This window comes from Ixodes scapularis, unplaced genomic scaffold (assembly GCF_016920785.2).
Source record: "Ixodes scapularis isolate PalLabHiFi unplaced genomic scaffold, ASM1692078v2 ptg001708l_1___fragment_3__unscaffolded, whole genome shotgun sequence".
Lineage (NCBI taxonomy): Eukaryota > Metazoa > Arthropoda > Arachnida > Ixodida > Ixodidae > Ixodes > Ixodes scapularis.
Genome location: NW_024610188.1, coordinates 130,945 through 148,331, shown reverse-complemented (window position 1 = coordinate 148,331; position 17,387 = coordinate 130,945). Strand labels below are relative to the sequence as shown.

General features: G+C 44.5%; 2 protein-coding genes and 1 pseudogene across 4 annotated transcripts; all 3 read left to right on the top strand.

Annotated features, from left to right (window-relative positions):
* LOC120851105 overlaps nucleotides 1-17,387 on the top strand; it is a 54,640-nt pseudogene that overhangs the window by 24,304 nt on the left and 12,949 nt on the right.
* LOC115317149 lies at nucleotides 6,130-17,243 on the top strand. Of its 3 annotated transcripts, none has more exons than XM_029976728.4 (9): nucleotides 6,130-6,339; nucleotides 10,413-10,599; nucleotides 10,971-11,234; nucleotides 11,893-11,967; nucleotides 14,198-14,418; nucleotides 14,569-14,728; nucleotides 14,873-14,971; nucleotides 15,811-15,931; nucleotides 16,444-17,243. In XM_029976728.4, exons 2-8 carry the CDS (start codon nucleotides 10,413-10,415, stop codon nucleotides 15,906-15,908), a joined length of 1,104 nt encoding a protein of 367 aa, XP_029832588.1. In that variant the 5' UTR covers nucleotides 6,130-6,339; the 3' UTR covers nucleotides 15,909-15,931; nucleotides 16,444-17,243. The 3 variants fall into 3 exon arrangements, with proteins under 3 accessions (XP_029832588.1, XP_029832587.1, XP_029832589.1); XM_029976727.4 differs by having other exon boundaries at nucleotides 15,811-15,870; nucleotides 16,444-17,242; XM_029976729.4 differs by lacking the exon at nucleotides 15,811-15,931 and having other exon boundaries at nucleotides 16,444-17,240.
* On the top strand, nucleotides 6,782-9,561 carry LOC121045742. The gene has a single exon (XM_040498916.2). The coding sequence runs from the start codon at nucleotides 6,890-6,892 to the stop codon at nucleotides 8,900-8,902; it is 2,013 nt and encodes a 670-aa protein (XP_040354850.1). The 5' UTR covers nucleotides 6,782-6,889; the 3' UTR covers nucleotides 8,903-9,561.

Genomic DNA, 17,387 nt, shown 5'->3' with positions numbered 1-17,387 from the left:
GGCGGATGCGGATGAAAATTAAACAAATTTTGGCAGATTGCAGATTGGATGGCAGAGGCTGCGAATATCAGCGGATACGGATTTAAATTTTTGCCCAGCGGCATTCAGTTCGTCGACTGACGTCTCATCTACAAATCGTTTCGTCGAGATGAAACGTTTGATCGAAAGGCTTCTCCTGTTCGTTTCATCGAAAAACCTGAGATGTTTTGTTGCACACAACCTTGCTATTTTTGTAACAAACTTGTTGAGTCTCGCCTGGATTACAGGGGAGAGGGGGGCATGGTTTGGTTAAGCTCGCTAGCTTTTAGCAGCTTGGTGAAGAAATGCGTTGTCGACAAAACATTGCAGCGGCATGTGCCCACAAAACGTACAGCGTCGATGAACCGTTTGTCCATGAAAAGTTGTCCACCGATACATATTTCCACAAAAACGCGTTTCGAAGAAACAATAGGGATCCTAAGAAAGATCTGATTCTCACTGAAGATCGCTTCAGTTAGTGTGTTTCCTCTCGTCAAAAATGCTACCTTTAAAAAAAGTAAAGATTGCAGGGCATCAATTGTCCCAAGAAAGCTAGCACATTGGCAGGGAAAGAGCTGTAACTTTTTCTGGGCAAAGAAAACTTCAAACGTACAAGTCACAAGGAAGTAAAGAAACGTCCCCCTCTTCGCAAAGAGTAGTGTGGTCATGATTAAAAACAAAAAGTGCCTCGACAGCGAGTGCGACCCTGTGGCACCACGGTTTGTAAAGTTTCAGAGTCAACAGCGAACTTGCATAGGCAGACGGTAAACTGCCTCTGTGTTTCTTTTTTGTATGCTTAGAGCCCTAGCCAAAACGCCTGGTAGTTCATGTTCGTCCAATTACGACGCCAGTGCGTCGTAGCCGGACTAATATGAACCTCTATTACTTTTTAATTGTTTAACAGAACTGTAATGTCATATTTAGTATGCCCTTTTTTAACTTTTATCCTTCAAAAGTATGCGTCCGCATAAAATAGGTGTTACAAAGCAAAAAAAAAAAAAAAACATATATAACCTTTTTGTGCGCTCCTTCTGGGCAGAGTGTCGCGGATTCCTAGGATGATCACATAACTGAGATGATTTTTCCTAATCGCTTTTAATATAAATCCGATGAAACTGATAATGATAAAATGACACTTCCTTTGAATGGCGAGCCAGATTTCTTTGGTACAAAGATAAGCAAACAGCTTAAAAAGTGTCATTTCTATTTTACAATGAATGCCTGGATTGTGAGTCGGATCTGGTTCCACATTTTGCGGATGCGGTTCGGATACGGATACAATAATGTAAAAAGTATGCGGATACAGTTTGGATACAAAGTATGCAGATGCAGATCGGATACGGATACAATAATGTAAAAAGTTTGCGGATACGGTTCGAATACAAAGTCTGCAGATAATTAAACTGTTATCCACGCAGGGCTCTACCTATATGTAAGATCTAAATGAAATGCAGCGTAAAGATACAAAAAAATGGCAAGGAAAATTAAAATATGTGCTATGCTACTTTTTTGAAAGAAAGACAGCCACAAATAGTATGTGCTTGTTTCACTTGTTTTATGTTTCACATTAATAGATTCACTTCCCTTTACCAGGAAGGCCTGAGGGAAGAGGAGGTGATTATATAGACTACGGAGCTTGTGGATAAGTGAAGTGATGATGTGTATCACGAAAGCGCTTTCATCCCTTCTTCATAAACAGTCAGTCTCTCCGCTTGCCAGCTTGATCCTGCTAACGTTTCCCTTGCCCTCTTGAAGTGACCTGCATCACCCTACGATTTACTCCAGAGGTGCCCGAAGGTGGTGGATTAATTACTGAAGTATAGAAACATGTGCCTCTTTAAATAAAAGATTTTTTTTCCTATGAAAATTTTTTTGTCATGCTTTGTTTTTCTAAATGATCAAAAATGAATCTGGGCATTTCTGGTGTTTATTACGACTAAATAAAGAGTGGGATGGGAAGGGAATGAAATTGGCAAACATAATACTTGTTTCATTTGGCCAGAATGAATGTCTGTCCCAAAATAATTAGTTTTTTTTCTTTTCCCTTATTTGAATTAGATAGAAGTATGATATATTTACTGCACTATGTAGGGAATGTACACATGTGTGCTGGTACTGTGGGGAGGCTGGCATCCATGCAACTATGTGTTTGAGGTTCCTTCGCCGTTCACATGTGAACTGAGACAGTACAATCAGGGCAACTCCTGCCCCTCTCGATGAGATCCTGTCTTTCCGGAAGATGCTAAACTTTTGGGTGTCAGCAATTTGTCCTTCGAATATTGTATCATCCAACCAGGTTTCTGAGACCCCAAAGATTGTGTTCGGCGAAGTTTCAAACAAGACAACGAGGTCCGAGTTTGTTCTTGATGGATAGAGCGTTTGTATACCGGATGCCGATGTGTCGCCGCTTCCTCGGTGCGGGAGGAGTACGTCGGTTACTAGCGTCACTCCGTTTTGTGTCCCGGGCGATGGGCCTGGCAGTTTCGTGGGGGGAAGGGGGGGGGGGGGGGGGGGGGGGGGGCACGACACCGGTGGATATGGGTGCGGGGTGCGAGTCATCGGAGGGAGGAAGCTGGCATGAGCCACAAAACCAGTGCCCGGCGAGGAGGCCAAGCATCGGTAGGCGAGTAGCGACAGCCCTTCACACTTCCCATGGAGCCACCAATCACACAGGTCACATTTTAGGGCGGCCACGTTGTTGTAAACCGCTTTCTCGCAGCTCGGGGAGGTTGGCGACGGCCTGGGATTTCGATAGATGTTCCCGGCAATCAGCATGAGTCATGCAATCGGCGCAGTCGTCCAGGCAGGCCTAACCGCGATGAAGCGGATGTCCGCACTTTCAGAAGTGAGAGAAGCCGCCGCGCGGAGTTGAGAAGCATTGTGCACCTCATCGGAGTGTTCCCGGAGCTCGACTCTCTGTAGAGAGGCGACCAGCAGAAGTTGCAACCATGTCCGCAAGCACGTCATCCCTGAAGACTATAATTTTGCTGAAAGGTTCCACCACCGTATTACACATATGTGCGAAATCCCGTCAAATATGCTGAGAAACTGTTTGATGCGGTCTCTCTAAAGAGCCAACGAAACGTTGTAAATCTCTTAGTACAAACACAAAACACGGCAGAGACGAAAAGGGTACCTTTGAACTTGAAGCAAGCCCATGGTCAACACACGCACTGCACCGCACAAAAAGACCATCCGTGTGCGCTACTTTTAGAGCGTTAACAAGCAAAGCAAGGCGTAAATGAGTAAGAATCGTTCCGTAGAACCCGTAGAACCAGATCACAACAGCCGCCATCACAACCCTAAATATACAAACACAGTGCTGCTAGACTTCTTTTCTTTGGTTTTGTGAGTTTGTCGGGTGTGTAAATAAGTAAAGTCTGATGAGTAAATTTATTAATACTATACACTACAGATATTTTCTTCTTGATGTGTTCTACTTTTAAGTCACAAAATAAAATATAATATAATTTATTAACTACAAAATGCATACACGGTTGGTTTAGCCTATTTTAGACCAATGGCTTAGGTTGGCAACATACGTTCCCGCCGGGGTGCAGTGCAGTGGATGATGGAAATAAATAAAAAAGATAAGAATGCGGCAAAAAGGTTTTGGGAGCACATTAAAGCACAGGGGAGAAAAACAAAGGATTTCCAACACTCGCTGACCACACAGGAGGGGAGAAGAGTGCAGGGGGAAGAGGCACAGGAATATATTAGACAGACAATCGAAAAGGCTTTCTCCCAGCTTGAGCAGAGGGGGACGGTGGATAGCACTGTCAGCAGCACTGTAGAGGAGGAGCAGAATTGTATAACAATGGAGACAAACACAAGAGAATGGGATAAGGCAGAAAGTAAGGTTCCAGCAGGTACAGCAACAGGCCCCGACAACATACCCATGGAACTCATAAAGACACTAGGAAAAACAAGCAAATTGAAGTTACGGCAGGTGATTAATCAAGCAATTATGAAAGGAGAAGTACCCAATGATTGGAAACTAAGTAGAATGAGACTAATATATAAAGGCAAAGGAAACAAAGACAGCATTAAGTCATATCGCCCGATAACGGTAACCTCAGTTCTTTACAGATTAGCTATGCAGATTGTAAAGCAGAAAATGCAGGAATGGGCAGAAGATACGCAAATACTGGGTGAGCTTCAAAATGGATTCCGAAGAGATAGAAGACTGGAAGATAACTTATTCGTCACCACTCAATGTATAGAAATAGCAATCAAGAACCAAACTCCGTTGTGGTTAGCTTATTTGGACATCAAGGGAGCATACGATAATGTGAGCCAGGAAATACTTTGGGGTCGGCTGAAAGAGTATAATTTGGATGCAAATTTGGTTAGGTTTCTGCAGCAGGTGTACACAGACAATAAGGTAGTTGTAACATGGGAAGCAGAAATTACACAACCCGCAGCAATAAAAAGAGGGCTCCGGCAGGGTTGTCCACTGTCGCCTCTGCTCTTCATGATATATCTCAGGGAAATGGAAAAGAAATTAGAGCAGAGCAACTTAGGTTTTGATGTGAGTTATATGGAAGGAGGGAGAAAGGTAAGACAGGTAATACCAGGACTGATGTATGCGGACGACATATTACTTATGGCAGACAACCAGGATATGTTACAGGAACTAGCCGGCATGTGTGGAGAGGAAGGGGACATCTTGGGCATGAGCTTTAGTAGCGACAAATCTGGAGTAATGGTGTTTAATGATGAAAAGAGGGGACCCCTGCGGATACAAGACATTTTAATAGACCATGTAGAAAAATACAAATATCTGGGAGTCTGGTTCAATGAGGGAAAGAAATATCTAGAAGAACATGAGGAGAATATAATTAGAAAAGGGAAAAGAAATTCATCTATTATGAAGCTCAAGGCACTATGGAACTATAACAGATATGAAGTGGTCAGGGGTATATGGAAAGGAGTGATGGTACCTGGATTGTCTTTTGGCAATGGGGTGCTCTGCATGAAATCAGAGGTTCAATCAGGATTAGAAATTCGGCAAAGAAGCGTAGGCAGATTGGCACTGGGAGCACATGGAAACACACCAAATGAGGGAGTGCAGGGGGACATGGGCTGGTCGTCTTTTGAGAGCAGGGAAGCAATCAGTAAGTTGAAATTTGAACAAAGGTTGACTGAAATGGATGATACGAGATGGGCACGTAAGGTGTACAAGTATTTATACATGAAAAGCATAAACACAAAATGGACAAACCGAACCCGAAAGCTTACATTTAAATACCTACTCACTAATGATGGGGCTGAGCAGACTACTTCAGTGAAAAAGGGAGTGAAAGAGGCAGAGAGGAAAATGTGGGAGGGAAGAATGCAGGAAAAATCGACTCTAATGGTTTACAGGTCACAAAAAAAGGACATACGAAAGGAAAATGTGTTTGACAACTCGCTGGGAAGTTCTTTACTTTTCGAGGCGAGAACGGGAGTTTTGAGGACGAAGACGTATAGGGCTAAATTTCAGGAGATAGACACATTATGCGCTGCATGCCGTGATGAGAGTGAGACACTTGAGCACCTAGTTTTAAGGTGCACGAGGCTTCGTCCTGCCCCTCCTGAGGGTGTAACGGGTTTGGCCGGGGCCCTGGGCTTTGCTGGCGACGATGGAGGGACGGAGGAGAAGAGGATCACAATAACAAAGAGGCGGTTAGAAGATTGGTGGAAATTATTTAGGGAAAATTGAATGATGCACAACTAACTAGCACAGCTGGGGACAGGCGGGACAGAGGAAAATTGGGACTCCCTCCCGCGTGGCTCAGGCCCAAAGTCTCAACCCTGTCCCCCAGTGGGTTGGGTGCAGGGGTAACGCCGACAAGGTTTGACCAGAGGAAAATTGGCGACTCCCTCGCCGGGGGGAAGAGGCGGGGGGTGATGTTTTTAGTTTTTTTGCCCGATCCCCCAAAGGTCAGCCTGGCGATATCCCGCACTACCTGGTGATAGTTAGGAGGGGGGGGGGAGAGAAAATTGGCTTAGAAGGGCGGGGGAATCAAATGTTTGTCTTTATTAGACGTAGGCTAGGTGGCGCAAGCTACCGCCCGATACAAAGGGTATAGCCAGTAGCATCCATCCATCCATCCATCCATCCAAGTGGTTCAAGTATGGTTTAAGTTTGGTTTAAGCGGTCTAAGTTTAAGTTTGTATCGCGGCTCGCACAATTGTGGCTCGCACGGTTCTGACCTGACAACCGTGGCTCTGAAACATCGTGAAGACAAGTTCTAGTAGTTACGGTTCGAAGTGCCTAACGGTCAGGCTGCGTAATCCCACTGTGGCACCGACGCACCTGCGTACCCTGCGTGAAACGTAAGTAGCGGTACCTCATTTCCTTTAGTGATGCTGCTCACTTGCTTAACCGACGGGATCTCGCATATTACGTTTGTGGGTATTCCTGTCTCGGGTACCCGAAATCGGGACGGCTCCTTTGGAGCCTTTGGATCCTTTGGAGGTCGATATCTGACCTCAACAATTCCGTCTAGGACCGGAATTCGGTGCCGGTCCTAGACGGAATTCAAGGCGGTGCGTTGTAAGTGGCAGAGCTTCGCTTTAGGGTGCCCATTATTACCTAAACCTCGCACATGCTCGTGAATGTGCGAGGCTGGTTAGGTAATAATAGACAAGAGTAATTATTTGAGGGCTCTACAGTGATTATTATTTTGAAGAGCGAAGCGCTGCCACTATGACCCGGACGAAATCCGGACAAAATTTTCTAGCGCAACCAATGACTATGATAAGTGGGCAACCATGTTCGCCGATTGCGCGCGATTTCGGTTACGCCAGACTGCGCGACTCGCGATGCATGATATCCCTTTGTGATTGAACGGTGCTAAGAGGAAACGATCTCCTGGTTCGTAAAATGAAGCGACAGAGGCGAGCATTTGATGACGTGTGCGACCGACAGAAGAAAAGAATTATTGCCGAAAACGTGCGCGACCATCTTGCGGACATTTTTTCTAAGTCTGCTCCGGACGAGAGCGATGGAAATTCTGCGGTTGACGGATCAGACGACAGCAGTGACGGAGCCAGGGAGGGTCTGAGCGCACCGCAAGTCGACGATCCCAGAGATCCTTGCGCGAGCACATCAGCTTCCGAAGAAACTGAAACTCATTTGCCAATCTCAAGTGCAGATGAGTTTACTTTGGCAAGCGAGCTGGCCACCTGGGCACGTGAGACCAAAGCCTGCGCATCCCATCTTAGCAAGCTTTTAAAGATATTGAAGAAGTATCACCCGGAGCTGCCTAGTGACGCAAGAAGCCTAATGGGGACACCAAGATCTTGCAATGTGAAAAACATGGGAGCGTCCGGCCTCTACCACTATTTCGGAATCGAATCGTCACTAAAACGAATGATGAGCTCAGGCAGCATCACTGGAGACACCATTTCGTTGCTCATCAATGTTGATGGCCTGCCTATAGCGAAAAGTTCCAGCAAGCAGTTCTGGCCCATTCTTGCATCTGTCGTCGAAAGCTGCGATCCTGAACCTTTCGTCATAGCTCTGTTTGTTGGAGACAAGAAGCCGGAGAACTTGGATGACTACCTTACCGATTTCATTTCGGAGTTAAGCACATTGCTGGAAGAACACGTGACCGAGGGCGGAAAGGAGTGCGTAGTTCGAGTGCATGCGTTCATTTGCGATGCGCCCGCAAGGGCATTTCTGAAGTGCATCAAGGGCCATGGGGGATACTTCAGTTGTGAAAAGTGCACCCAAGAAGGCACCTTCTCTGAAAGCTGCCGGAAAGTAATTCTTCCAGAAGTCAGCAGCCCCCTACGAACAGACGAGTCGTTTCGAAAGCAGGATCAGGAAGGGCACCATCATCGACAGTCCCCATTGGTCGAGCTACAGATTGGCATGGTAAGCCAATTTCCCCTCGACTATATGCATTTAGTCTGCCTAGGCGTTATGCGGAGGCTTCTACTTCACTATTGGGTGCGGGGACGACCTCATCGATCAAAGCTCCCACCACGTGCACAGACTAGCATCTCAACAATGCTCATGAAACTCCAGAGACACACCCCTCGGGAGATGGCTCGGAAGCCCCGGAGTCTTCATGAATTAGAGAGATGGAAGGCCACTGAGCTACGAAACTTCCTCTTGTACTTCGGTCCTGCGGTTCTAAAAGACCACATGGAGAAGCGCTACTACCAGCACTTTCTCAAACTGAGCATTGCAGTGTCAATCCTGTCAAGCCCACGACTCTGCCATGAGGAGATTGATTCTGCAGAGAAGCTGCTTGAAGAGTTTGTTTCTGATGCTGGGGACCTGTACGGTGAAGGCATTTACGTGTACAACATACATTCTCTGCTGCATCTTACTGCTGATGTGCGGAGGTTCGGTCACCTTGACTCCTTCTCTGCGTTCCGGTTTGAGAACTTTCTGGGTCAACTGAAGCGAGATTTGAAGTCACCAAATCGACCATTACAACAGATTGTAAAACGCTTAGAAGAGCGCAGTCATGCTGACTTGCATCCTAGAATACCACCGAAGCAGCAGGCATTGTTGCAAAAGCCGCATAATGCCGGACCAGCACCTCCAGGATTTAAGGGAGAGCAGTATCACAAGCTAGTTCTTCAAGGCATGGTTCTGGAAGTGAACCTACCAGACTCATGTTTTCTGATGGAAGATGGAAATGTAGTCGTCGCAACAAATGTTGTGTCCCGTGATGGAGAGATCAAGATCTGTGGCCAGTTTTTCAAGAGATTAACAAACTTCTATGCCGGCATTGTTGACACAACTGGACTGTGTACTTTCAGGGCTTCTCAGGTTTCGTCTGCAAATGCTTTGTGGACTGTTGAACAGGTCAAATCAAAGTGCTGCTGGCTTCCTTGTGGGGGTGAATTTTTGGTTAAGCCACTCTTGCACACAGGATAGCTCAGATAAGCAATATCTGCCGTAAATGTGCTCTCACTTATAGTGTTGTTTTAATGAGTATATAATCATCACGAATAAAAATAAAGTGTGTGTGCTAATGTCTTTGGCATAAATTATGTCTTTATGCTAATAACTGCTAGGGGATTTTTAAGGACATTTCTTCTGATTATAAGGCATCTGTAGGTTGAAAATTGAGGGATTAGAAAAAAGCTGCTATAAATAGAACTGTTTATATGATGGAAAGACCAAAATAGAAAAGCTGTAAGGTGAATGTCTAATAAAAGGTTAGTTTTCTTTTGCTCATGATGTGTGCTCACTACTTTAGCTCTTTAAATGAATGATAATGTGATTATCCTTTGACTTGGTGATTACACGTAACTATTGTCCCAACTGATAGATATCCCAGCTAAGATGCCGCAAGTATAAAAAGACTGAACACTCTACGCCAGAGGTACACAACCTTTTCGGGACTGCGAACCCCCAAAGCTTCTGAGTGCCCTCCGGCGACCCCCGCCTTAACTATTTTTGGAGCTCTCCGAGGCTCTGTAGCCGCCAGACATTTCCCCACAACCTCCAGTCTGTGCACCTCTGCTCTACACAAGTGAAAACCACTATGTTGTTAGCAGGTGTCTTGCGAAACGCAAGAAAGACTTGGCAAACTTTTAAATATCAATTTTAAGACCAGCAGGATCAAGGTGTCAACTGGCAGGCTTTAGAAGTCTTGAGAAACAGCCAACTGGGGTGTTTTGAACACAATACACTTTGTTTGCTTCCTTTTCTAGCAAAGAAAGAAAGCCCATGAAATATAGGGTGGTTCAAGCCACCAGGCTCGATCTGAAATGGACCGTAAAAATCAATGCCTGCACGTAACAATCTAAACTTTTCGTCAGCGGTGTATTTCACAGGTCGGTTTTTTCTTGTAAAATTATAAAGCGTAGTTCTCGTTCTGTAAAAAATAAGGCCAAGAAACTTGCCAGGGTCTACGGCGGGCAGCGACGTAAACGAGAGGGGTTCATTAGCGGGATGTGTTTGGCATTCGTATCGATAGATGGCGTCGGGAGCAGCCTCCGAAGTTGCAGCCGACCAGTGAAAGAAAGCAGACGACACGCAGACGAAATCCGTTGACAGCAAAAGCGCCACCGTTATACAGACACGTTTTTTTTACTCTAAGTTTTGCTTTTATTGTCCGCATTTATTTTTTAACCGAAGGTACATTTCAAAAAGATTATGCCCATTTTAACAAACCACGGTGGTCACGAGCCGTTGCGATAAGGAGGGAGCGCCATCTATCAATACAAATGCCAAACACATCATGAGTTTTCTTTTGTTTTAGTTTTAGTAATTTTCACCTTCATAAACCATGTACACAGCATTCATATTTTATTTGGTTTCATCAATATTCGATTCATGTTTGATTTGGTTACATCACTATTTGCACACCCCTAATCTTGTTACTTCATAAAACTTGTAGGTATGCTCTTTACTGACGGTCTCAAATTGAATTTTCTAGATGTTCTCGGTCGCCCATTTTATGAAGACTGATGACGTGGCCGTGGTTCCAACACGCTGGATTAAGAACGGGACAGCTCCCTGGCCACCGTTTAAAAATACTGCAAAAGTGAACAGTGCAGTGAGGGACAGAACGGAGCCAGGCAAAGACTGGCCAAAATTTGCCTGCAGGGTCATGTCATATACAGGTAAGCTCCGCCCTGAACGCCATTAGTTTTTTTTTTTCATTCTGAAGAGAGCACTGCTCTATTGAAAGTTATTACAATCCACACTTTCGCAGAATCTACAAAAGAGAAGGGGGTTTGGTTGTGAAATAATTCTTAAAGTACATATCATATCTGACTCCCTTTTTTTAGTTACTATGGTAACGGTACTATAGACCTCCCACTGCCTATGTTAATAGGACACATTGGTAACAGCTTGATAGCTACAAAAAGGCAGCATATGCTTCATTAGCAGAAGCTACGTACAGCTTAGACAAAACTCAGCAAAATATAATGCCTCACATTCAACGCACATTTTTTATTAATTCATTATCTACATAACATCTGACTTGCAGACAGTTACGAAGTTGCCCGCAAGAGGTCCATAAAGGCGGAGGAAGAGTCCGACCTTACATCGGAAGCAGAGACATCGCAAAAAAGAATACGGCGACCTCCGACATTTTTCGATGACTACCTCACTGACAGCAGCGATGAGGAGGGAGTAACTGAAGAACCACCTCCAGAAGGTGACATTGAATTTCTCGCTGAGCCCCCACCGCCACCACCTCTTCAAAGAAAAAGTGGAGCACATTGTGGAGGAGCAGGCCAAACTGATGGTGGCAAGTCCTTTTTTCTTACACGTGTTTTGAAGGAAATGGTTTACATGAACAAATACTAGTGATAAAGTGAAATGCACAAGGTAATCAAAACAAAACTACAGATCATGTATTTCACACTTCGAATGTTTGTAATCTAGAGTTGAGAAAAGGCCTTCCTAGACCCACGTGCAGGCTGTTATGTACACAGTGCGACACTTTTAGCATGAACATGACATCGGCGCTTTTTTGTGCTTTGCTCAAGCTGTGAAACCCTTATGGGCCCTTTTCACCGCATTAGTAATTTTGGTGATATCACCTGATTTGTGTAAGTAAAGCGAGTAAACCCGACGATGTTGTGTTTGTGCTAACAGCGTCGCATAGTGTACAGTATGGGCATGGTATAGATCAGGGGTGGGCAAACCGCGGCTCGCGAGCCGCATGCGGCTCTTTGCTGGTCCAAGTGCGGCTCGCGGATCCCTCGTAAGAGGACTCCCCCCCCCCCCTTCGCCCCTTTCCGCGTTTCCCCAAGAAAAAAAAGAAGAAAGGATTCCAGAATAAAGCACACTGCAGCTTGCAGTTTGACAGCCTTGTACTCCCATCCAAGGAAATACGCAACTGTGACATAGCAGTTCAACTGCTCATCCTTGTTATTACTTATGCATTGCTTGTGGTTTTTCAGATGACTTGGTGTTGCCCAAAGGAAGACCAAAAAGTGCATCTTCTTTGAACTGCTCTGCTGAACCTTCAAGCAAAGGCAAGTATATTTTGTGACTGACAGAAGAGTTAGGATGTATGTGCACTTTTGACACATGAACCTGTAAAAAGTAACTTCACTTAGTTACAAGTTTCTGGAAAATGTACCTAAAATACAGCAGGGGTGGAATAGCTGTACCATTTGCGCCAGACGCATATGTCTGCGCCATCCTGAAACATGTTGTGGAAACTGCGCCACAGCCAATACCTCGTGCCATTATGCACCAAAAGAATTGTATTTTGTCTTGGTTCCGGTTTTTATCGACCCGATTCGCAACAATGAGCGCATTTAGCTTGGTCGGCCTTGCACTCCTTTGCTCTGTTTATTCTCCCTGTGTATCTCGAGTCAGAAGCGCACGAAAAAAATTGGGGGTCAGACTCCAAGCGCTACACCACCTGCTTCTGGATTGTTATCCTTCAACCATAAGCGGTTAAAGGGCAACTCCGCTCAATTCCGAAGATTTCGGGATAATGAGTGATTTCGAATTAAAAAGCCCTAGTAAAACACACTACGTTGTTAGCTTTGCGAAAAGTGGGCTATATATTTTTAAATCTAATTTTAAACACGAGCTGAAATCGAAACCGAAACTTCGGCTCTGCCCGGCAACATTGGCCTCGGGCCGCCAAGTACATGGCCATCACGTGGTACGAGATGTCACGTGATCCTCGGCCCAACGACGGGCGGGATTGGGGCGGGCGTGTGGCAGGCGCGAGTGTCGTCTGCACCGCACTCTTCGCCACGTTTTGGTGTCTACGGCATTCGACGACGTCTGCACAACTGCGGCATAAGTCTGCGCACATGGTGTCCGTGGTGTGGATGAAACTCCGAGAGACAATAATCACAATCGGTGAGACGACGACGGCGGTTGTGACGCGGAAGACGGCGGTAACGGCGGGCGGCCGGACGGCTCCCAAGAAACGCGCTGCGCGGGCGCGTTACACCAATCATGTGGACACCGCTGAGCGCCGAGAGGCAACGTTGCTGACGTCATGCGCTACGCTCGCGCGGAGAAGTGAAAACAAGCAAAAGGGGGCCATGATAATGACGTTTAGCTCAATGTTGGCTCCGCCCATGCCATAGCCTTGACTGCGCTGTTGGTTGCGCCTGATCGCCCGCTCAAGTCAGCCGATTTCGACAACTTGGCGAGTTGCGAAGTTTGCCGGACCGTTTAAGAAACATTTAGACAGAACTGCGTCGTAACATTTCACTCGTGGTCTTCCTAGGCGATACTGAAGAGGACTGCATTGTTTTTTCAAAACCAAAAATGAAGCGGAGTTGCCCTTTAAGCACGTCAGCAGAAGTGAGGTCGAGTCGTTAAGAGTCAGATTGCCTGAGGCTCTGCGGCCCGGGATCCAGACTTCAGCCAGTTGAAGACAGGAGCAAAAGATTCCTGTTAGTACTTCATCGTTAAAAGTTGGAACCGCATTCCCACAAGATAAATCGTGATTTGATAGAACTGAAATGCGGTCCAATCCGAAACCTTGCCGGCCAGCAGCTCTCATGCAAGCGGTAGATCTGCTTGGCATACTTTAACCTTGCTCCTGCTTATCGCCTCGAATATGATAACTACGCTTAATCATAGTCTGCTGCTTCGTTATTGAGTTACACAATAGGATAAATTCGAAATTTATTGCCCTGTTCCTTCGCGCAACTGCACGTTCGTTGCTTGCGCACGTCACGTGATTCGCGCATGTAATTACTAAGACATAAACTGAAGTGCAGTGAAAACTTATCTGAGCTGCTCCTAGCCTGCTCCAGAATGTAGGTTCAGCTGCTCCCGTGGCTCCTCCCAAGTACATTTCATGAGTTCCAACCCTGTACAGATACAGATACCGAAAAATGAAAGTACCTAGGTTTTTATGTCAGGTACAACAAAGGTACCTAGATACCGATTTCGAGTTACTTGTACCTAGGTGCTTTACAACCCTGGCTGAGGCATGTCCTGTTTAAAAAAAAAAAAACTTTAGCCTTGTTGCTTTGCAGCATTGATGCATGCTGCACGTTGTAAGAATGGATAATTTGTTTGTGTAATTAAGCTAAGTGCTTCGGTAACGTGAGCAACAAGAGAAAAGTTTCTGTATCTTTAATGCTCTTACAGCTTTAAGCGATTAAAGTATTAACTCCTTGTCACCTTGAAAATGAATAAAGGCTTGTTTTTTTATCATCTTTATCGGAACACTCAATATTGATAAGGTTCTAACGTATTGCTCTTTTTTTTTTTTTTTTTTAGCTTTGGTCACAGTTCTTAGGGAACTTGAGTGTATTAAGGCACAGTTGACAAGCATGGCTACAATGTTGGCCAGAATACAGATGCATGTGAATGCTGATGACCCTACTGCCATGGCTGGTCCAGTCCATCCAGAAGACCTTCCAGTCTATCCAGTGAAGACAAGAGAGGAATTTGCCTTCCTGGAGGCTAGCTTAAAAAATGAAGCCATTTTTGCAAAGCTAGTAAGTTTCAAGTTGTTGTGCGTTACAGCCAAAGGTTATTATCCAGAACATACATGTACTGAAATAGTCATTGTTTTTCATCTTTCTTCTGTTCTTTGAGCAAGAGAAGCTTTTATGTGTGGCTTATTGTGGATAACTTTTGATTTCTAGGTGAAAGAGCTTGGCCAAATTGGAGGTAGAGATGTAGCCTCTACAACAAAAACGGTGTTTAAGAAACTTGTCGGAGATGAAGTTGCCGTCTTCTACAACAGAACCGGGCGAAACGGAAAGCAAGAAGCCGGGAAACTGAAGATCTTTAGCCTGATCTATGGTAAGAGTAATGTTTTTGTATCACTGTCTACACTATGGAGAGTAATGTGCTTGCATGCACCCGTCTTTTTTTTTTTTTTATTATTAAGTATTACTTTACAGTGATCGTTATAAAACTTCTGATAGCTGTGCATATTTTTTTCAGCTGCTGTACGTGTAACCCGCAAAACTGCAACAGACGACGAGATGGGCCGCGCCATTGGTGATTGGCTGCGCTTCGCCAACGTCCGGCTCCGTGCTCAAGGCAAGCAACAACCTAATCTTTGCAGGAAGGATACAAATACATTGAAGCTGATGATTAATCTAAAAATCTCCTGAGGCTTACAAAATGAAGAATGTAAACCATGCATGAGATCTGTAACACAGCGAAGAGTTCTATTGTACTATCGCTATACATTGAAATACAAAGAAGAGAGCTTGTGGCTTTCTACAAATGCTGCACAAACTGGCCACGAGCCAGCGAAGCTTGCACATGTGTAGTTCGACCAAGGACACTAGATTAATCTCCAACTCTTGAATGCCTTGACTGGTGCCTGGTGTGTAAGCAGTGTACTGAAAGTTATGCGCTTTGTGTTCATATTGCAATGTATTGCAATAGTACATGCTCACTTGTATCATTGCCCCTCCCAATCAAATGCACCAGCAGAAGCAGTGAGCACAACTACAAAATAACGAAGGAAGCTTTGTTTACAATAATTTCTTATTGGAAAAAAGTAAAAATTGGTTTTCTAACATACAGAATGTAGCAGCCGAATAAGAAAGTTCTGCACTCAGCTTGATTTTCTTTGTCTTGCTTTCCTAGAAAATAGGGCAGTAAAAGTATTTCTGACAGCCGTTTGTGGGACTGATTGTGTGTTGCTATTGGGTGAGGCCAGCTGAACATACAAGATGACAACACAGAGAAAATTAGACAAACACGATGCTGGACTAAACTGTTTAATGGAGTGCATTTTTATTCATTTACACAGGAGCAGGTTGGCCCCAGACGGGGCCAACTGGTTCTTTTGTAAATAAAGTATGTGGATGAAGTTAGTCCGGCATTGTGTTTGTCTCATTTTCTCTCTTCCTGTTTTTGTGCTGTAGGTTCATTTGGCCCCATCGACAAGCGCTGCACCAACAAGCTCAGCTCCGGGTCGTCACAAGGTGTATTTTGTCGCGTGTTTCAATGTTGGTTTGCTTGAGCAGGAGGACTGACAACTACTAGGTACAAGTGACTCAACAACAAATTAAAGGATTTGATAGCATGTTGGTGGGAGTTAAGAAACAAACAAAAGAGAGACACTTATGACAAGAGATGCCACGGGTGTACAGTTCAACTAGCAACATCAATAAACTACCACAAGGCATTATTTTATTTTTGCTAGTTGAGAGATGTACCTGTGTTGTCTCTTGTCATAAGTGTTTGCTACTTTGTTTGTTTTTTGCAATCAATTCACTGTTTTAAGCACTTGAACAAGATTGTCATTTTCTTTTAGTTCGTAGTTATGTGGGAAATCAGGTCAGCCTTTTTGCGGCTCTATATGAACTCTCTTTCCCACTAGGATATTTCTAGTACACCCTAATTTCTTGAGGGGTTTCCAAACCTGCAAACCATTGTCACAAAGCTAAATTTCGAATTAAGCTACACTGTTATGTTTTCCACGTATTATGATCATTTGCCACCTCAAATTTAGTTTCCGGCACTCTGTATTAATTATTTTCTTGTTTTGTTTGCAGCCAGAAAAGTCGAAAACATCCCATCGACAGAAACTGTGGTTTGACTTGGGAAGATGAAAATCAGTTTGTTTCAATTTTTTTTTTTTCTGTCTAGTCCTGTTCTAGACTTTCTTCAGCCTATTTCATATTCTATTGTCATATTTTACTTTTTAAAGTGGCAATAAGGCTATTTAATGTCTCGACTTCTGTTCTAGTCTAGTGACAGGCTTTACTGTGCTTTGACTTGGGAAGATGAAAGTCTGTTTGTTTTAATTTTTTTTTTCTGTCTAGTCCTGTTCTAGAGTTTCTTCAGCCTATTTCATATTCTATTGTCATATTTTACTTTTTAAAGCGGCAATAGGCCTATTTAATGTCTCGACTTCTGTTCTAGTCTAGTGACAGGCTTTAGTCAGTCCTTTCCGGCTTTTCTTTAATACGATACCGTTTTAGTAATCAAGTTTTTCTAACTGCTTCTACACATGGCAATTGTATATAGTGCCAGCTGGACATAAAAGGATTAGAGAGAGATAAGAAAGACACACCGTTGGACTAGCAACTGTTTAATCAGATCATCTTTTTCTTCATCTACGTTGAGTTTCTCTTCTTTTTTATCTACACTGCATTTGATTTAATTGAGGAGTTCCTTTTCTTCTAGTCTTATACTCGAGCGTCTCCTCGTCTTCCATTTGTCCACCATGGGTGCGGCCCCTCTAAGATACTCACCTTCCTTGTGGTGTAGTGCGATGGAAGGTATACCCACACACTTGTCCGCTTTTGCGTCAATAGCAAAGGCCTCCAGGATTTCTCGAGTGAACTTGTGGCGGTTTCTTGCCAGGATGTTTAGGCTAGAAAAGTCTGGTACACACAGGCACATATGACAATGGGCAGGTAGGTGCTCTGCACGCTGTGGTGGCCTTCACCGAAGCTGCATGTTCTCTCGTCTAGTCACTGATGCACCTTCCCTT

Excerpts from the sequence above, each read along its gene's own strand:
- LOC121045742 (XM_040498916.2), top strand. The coding sequence starts at position 6,890 with ATGAAGCGACAGAGGCGAGCATTTGATGACGTGTGCGACCGACAGAAG.
- LOC115317149 (XM_029976727.4), top strand. The coding sequence starts at position 10,413 with ATGTTCTCGGTCGCCCATTTTATGAAGACTGATGACGTGGCCGTGGTT. Across the intron at positions 11,968-14,197 it reads TGCTGAACCTTCAAGCAAAG|CTTTGGTCACAGTTCTTAGG; the intron begins GCAAGTATATTT and ends TTTTTTTTTTAG. Across the intron at positions 14,729-14,872 it reads GATCTTTAGCCTGATCTATG|CTGCTGTACGTGTAACCCGC; the intron begins GTAAGAGTAATG and ends TATTTTTTTCAG.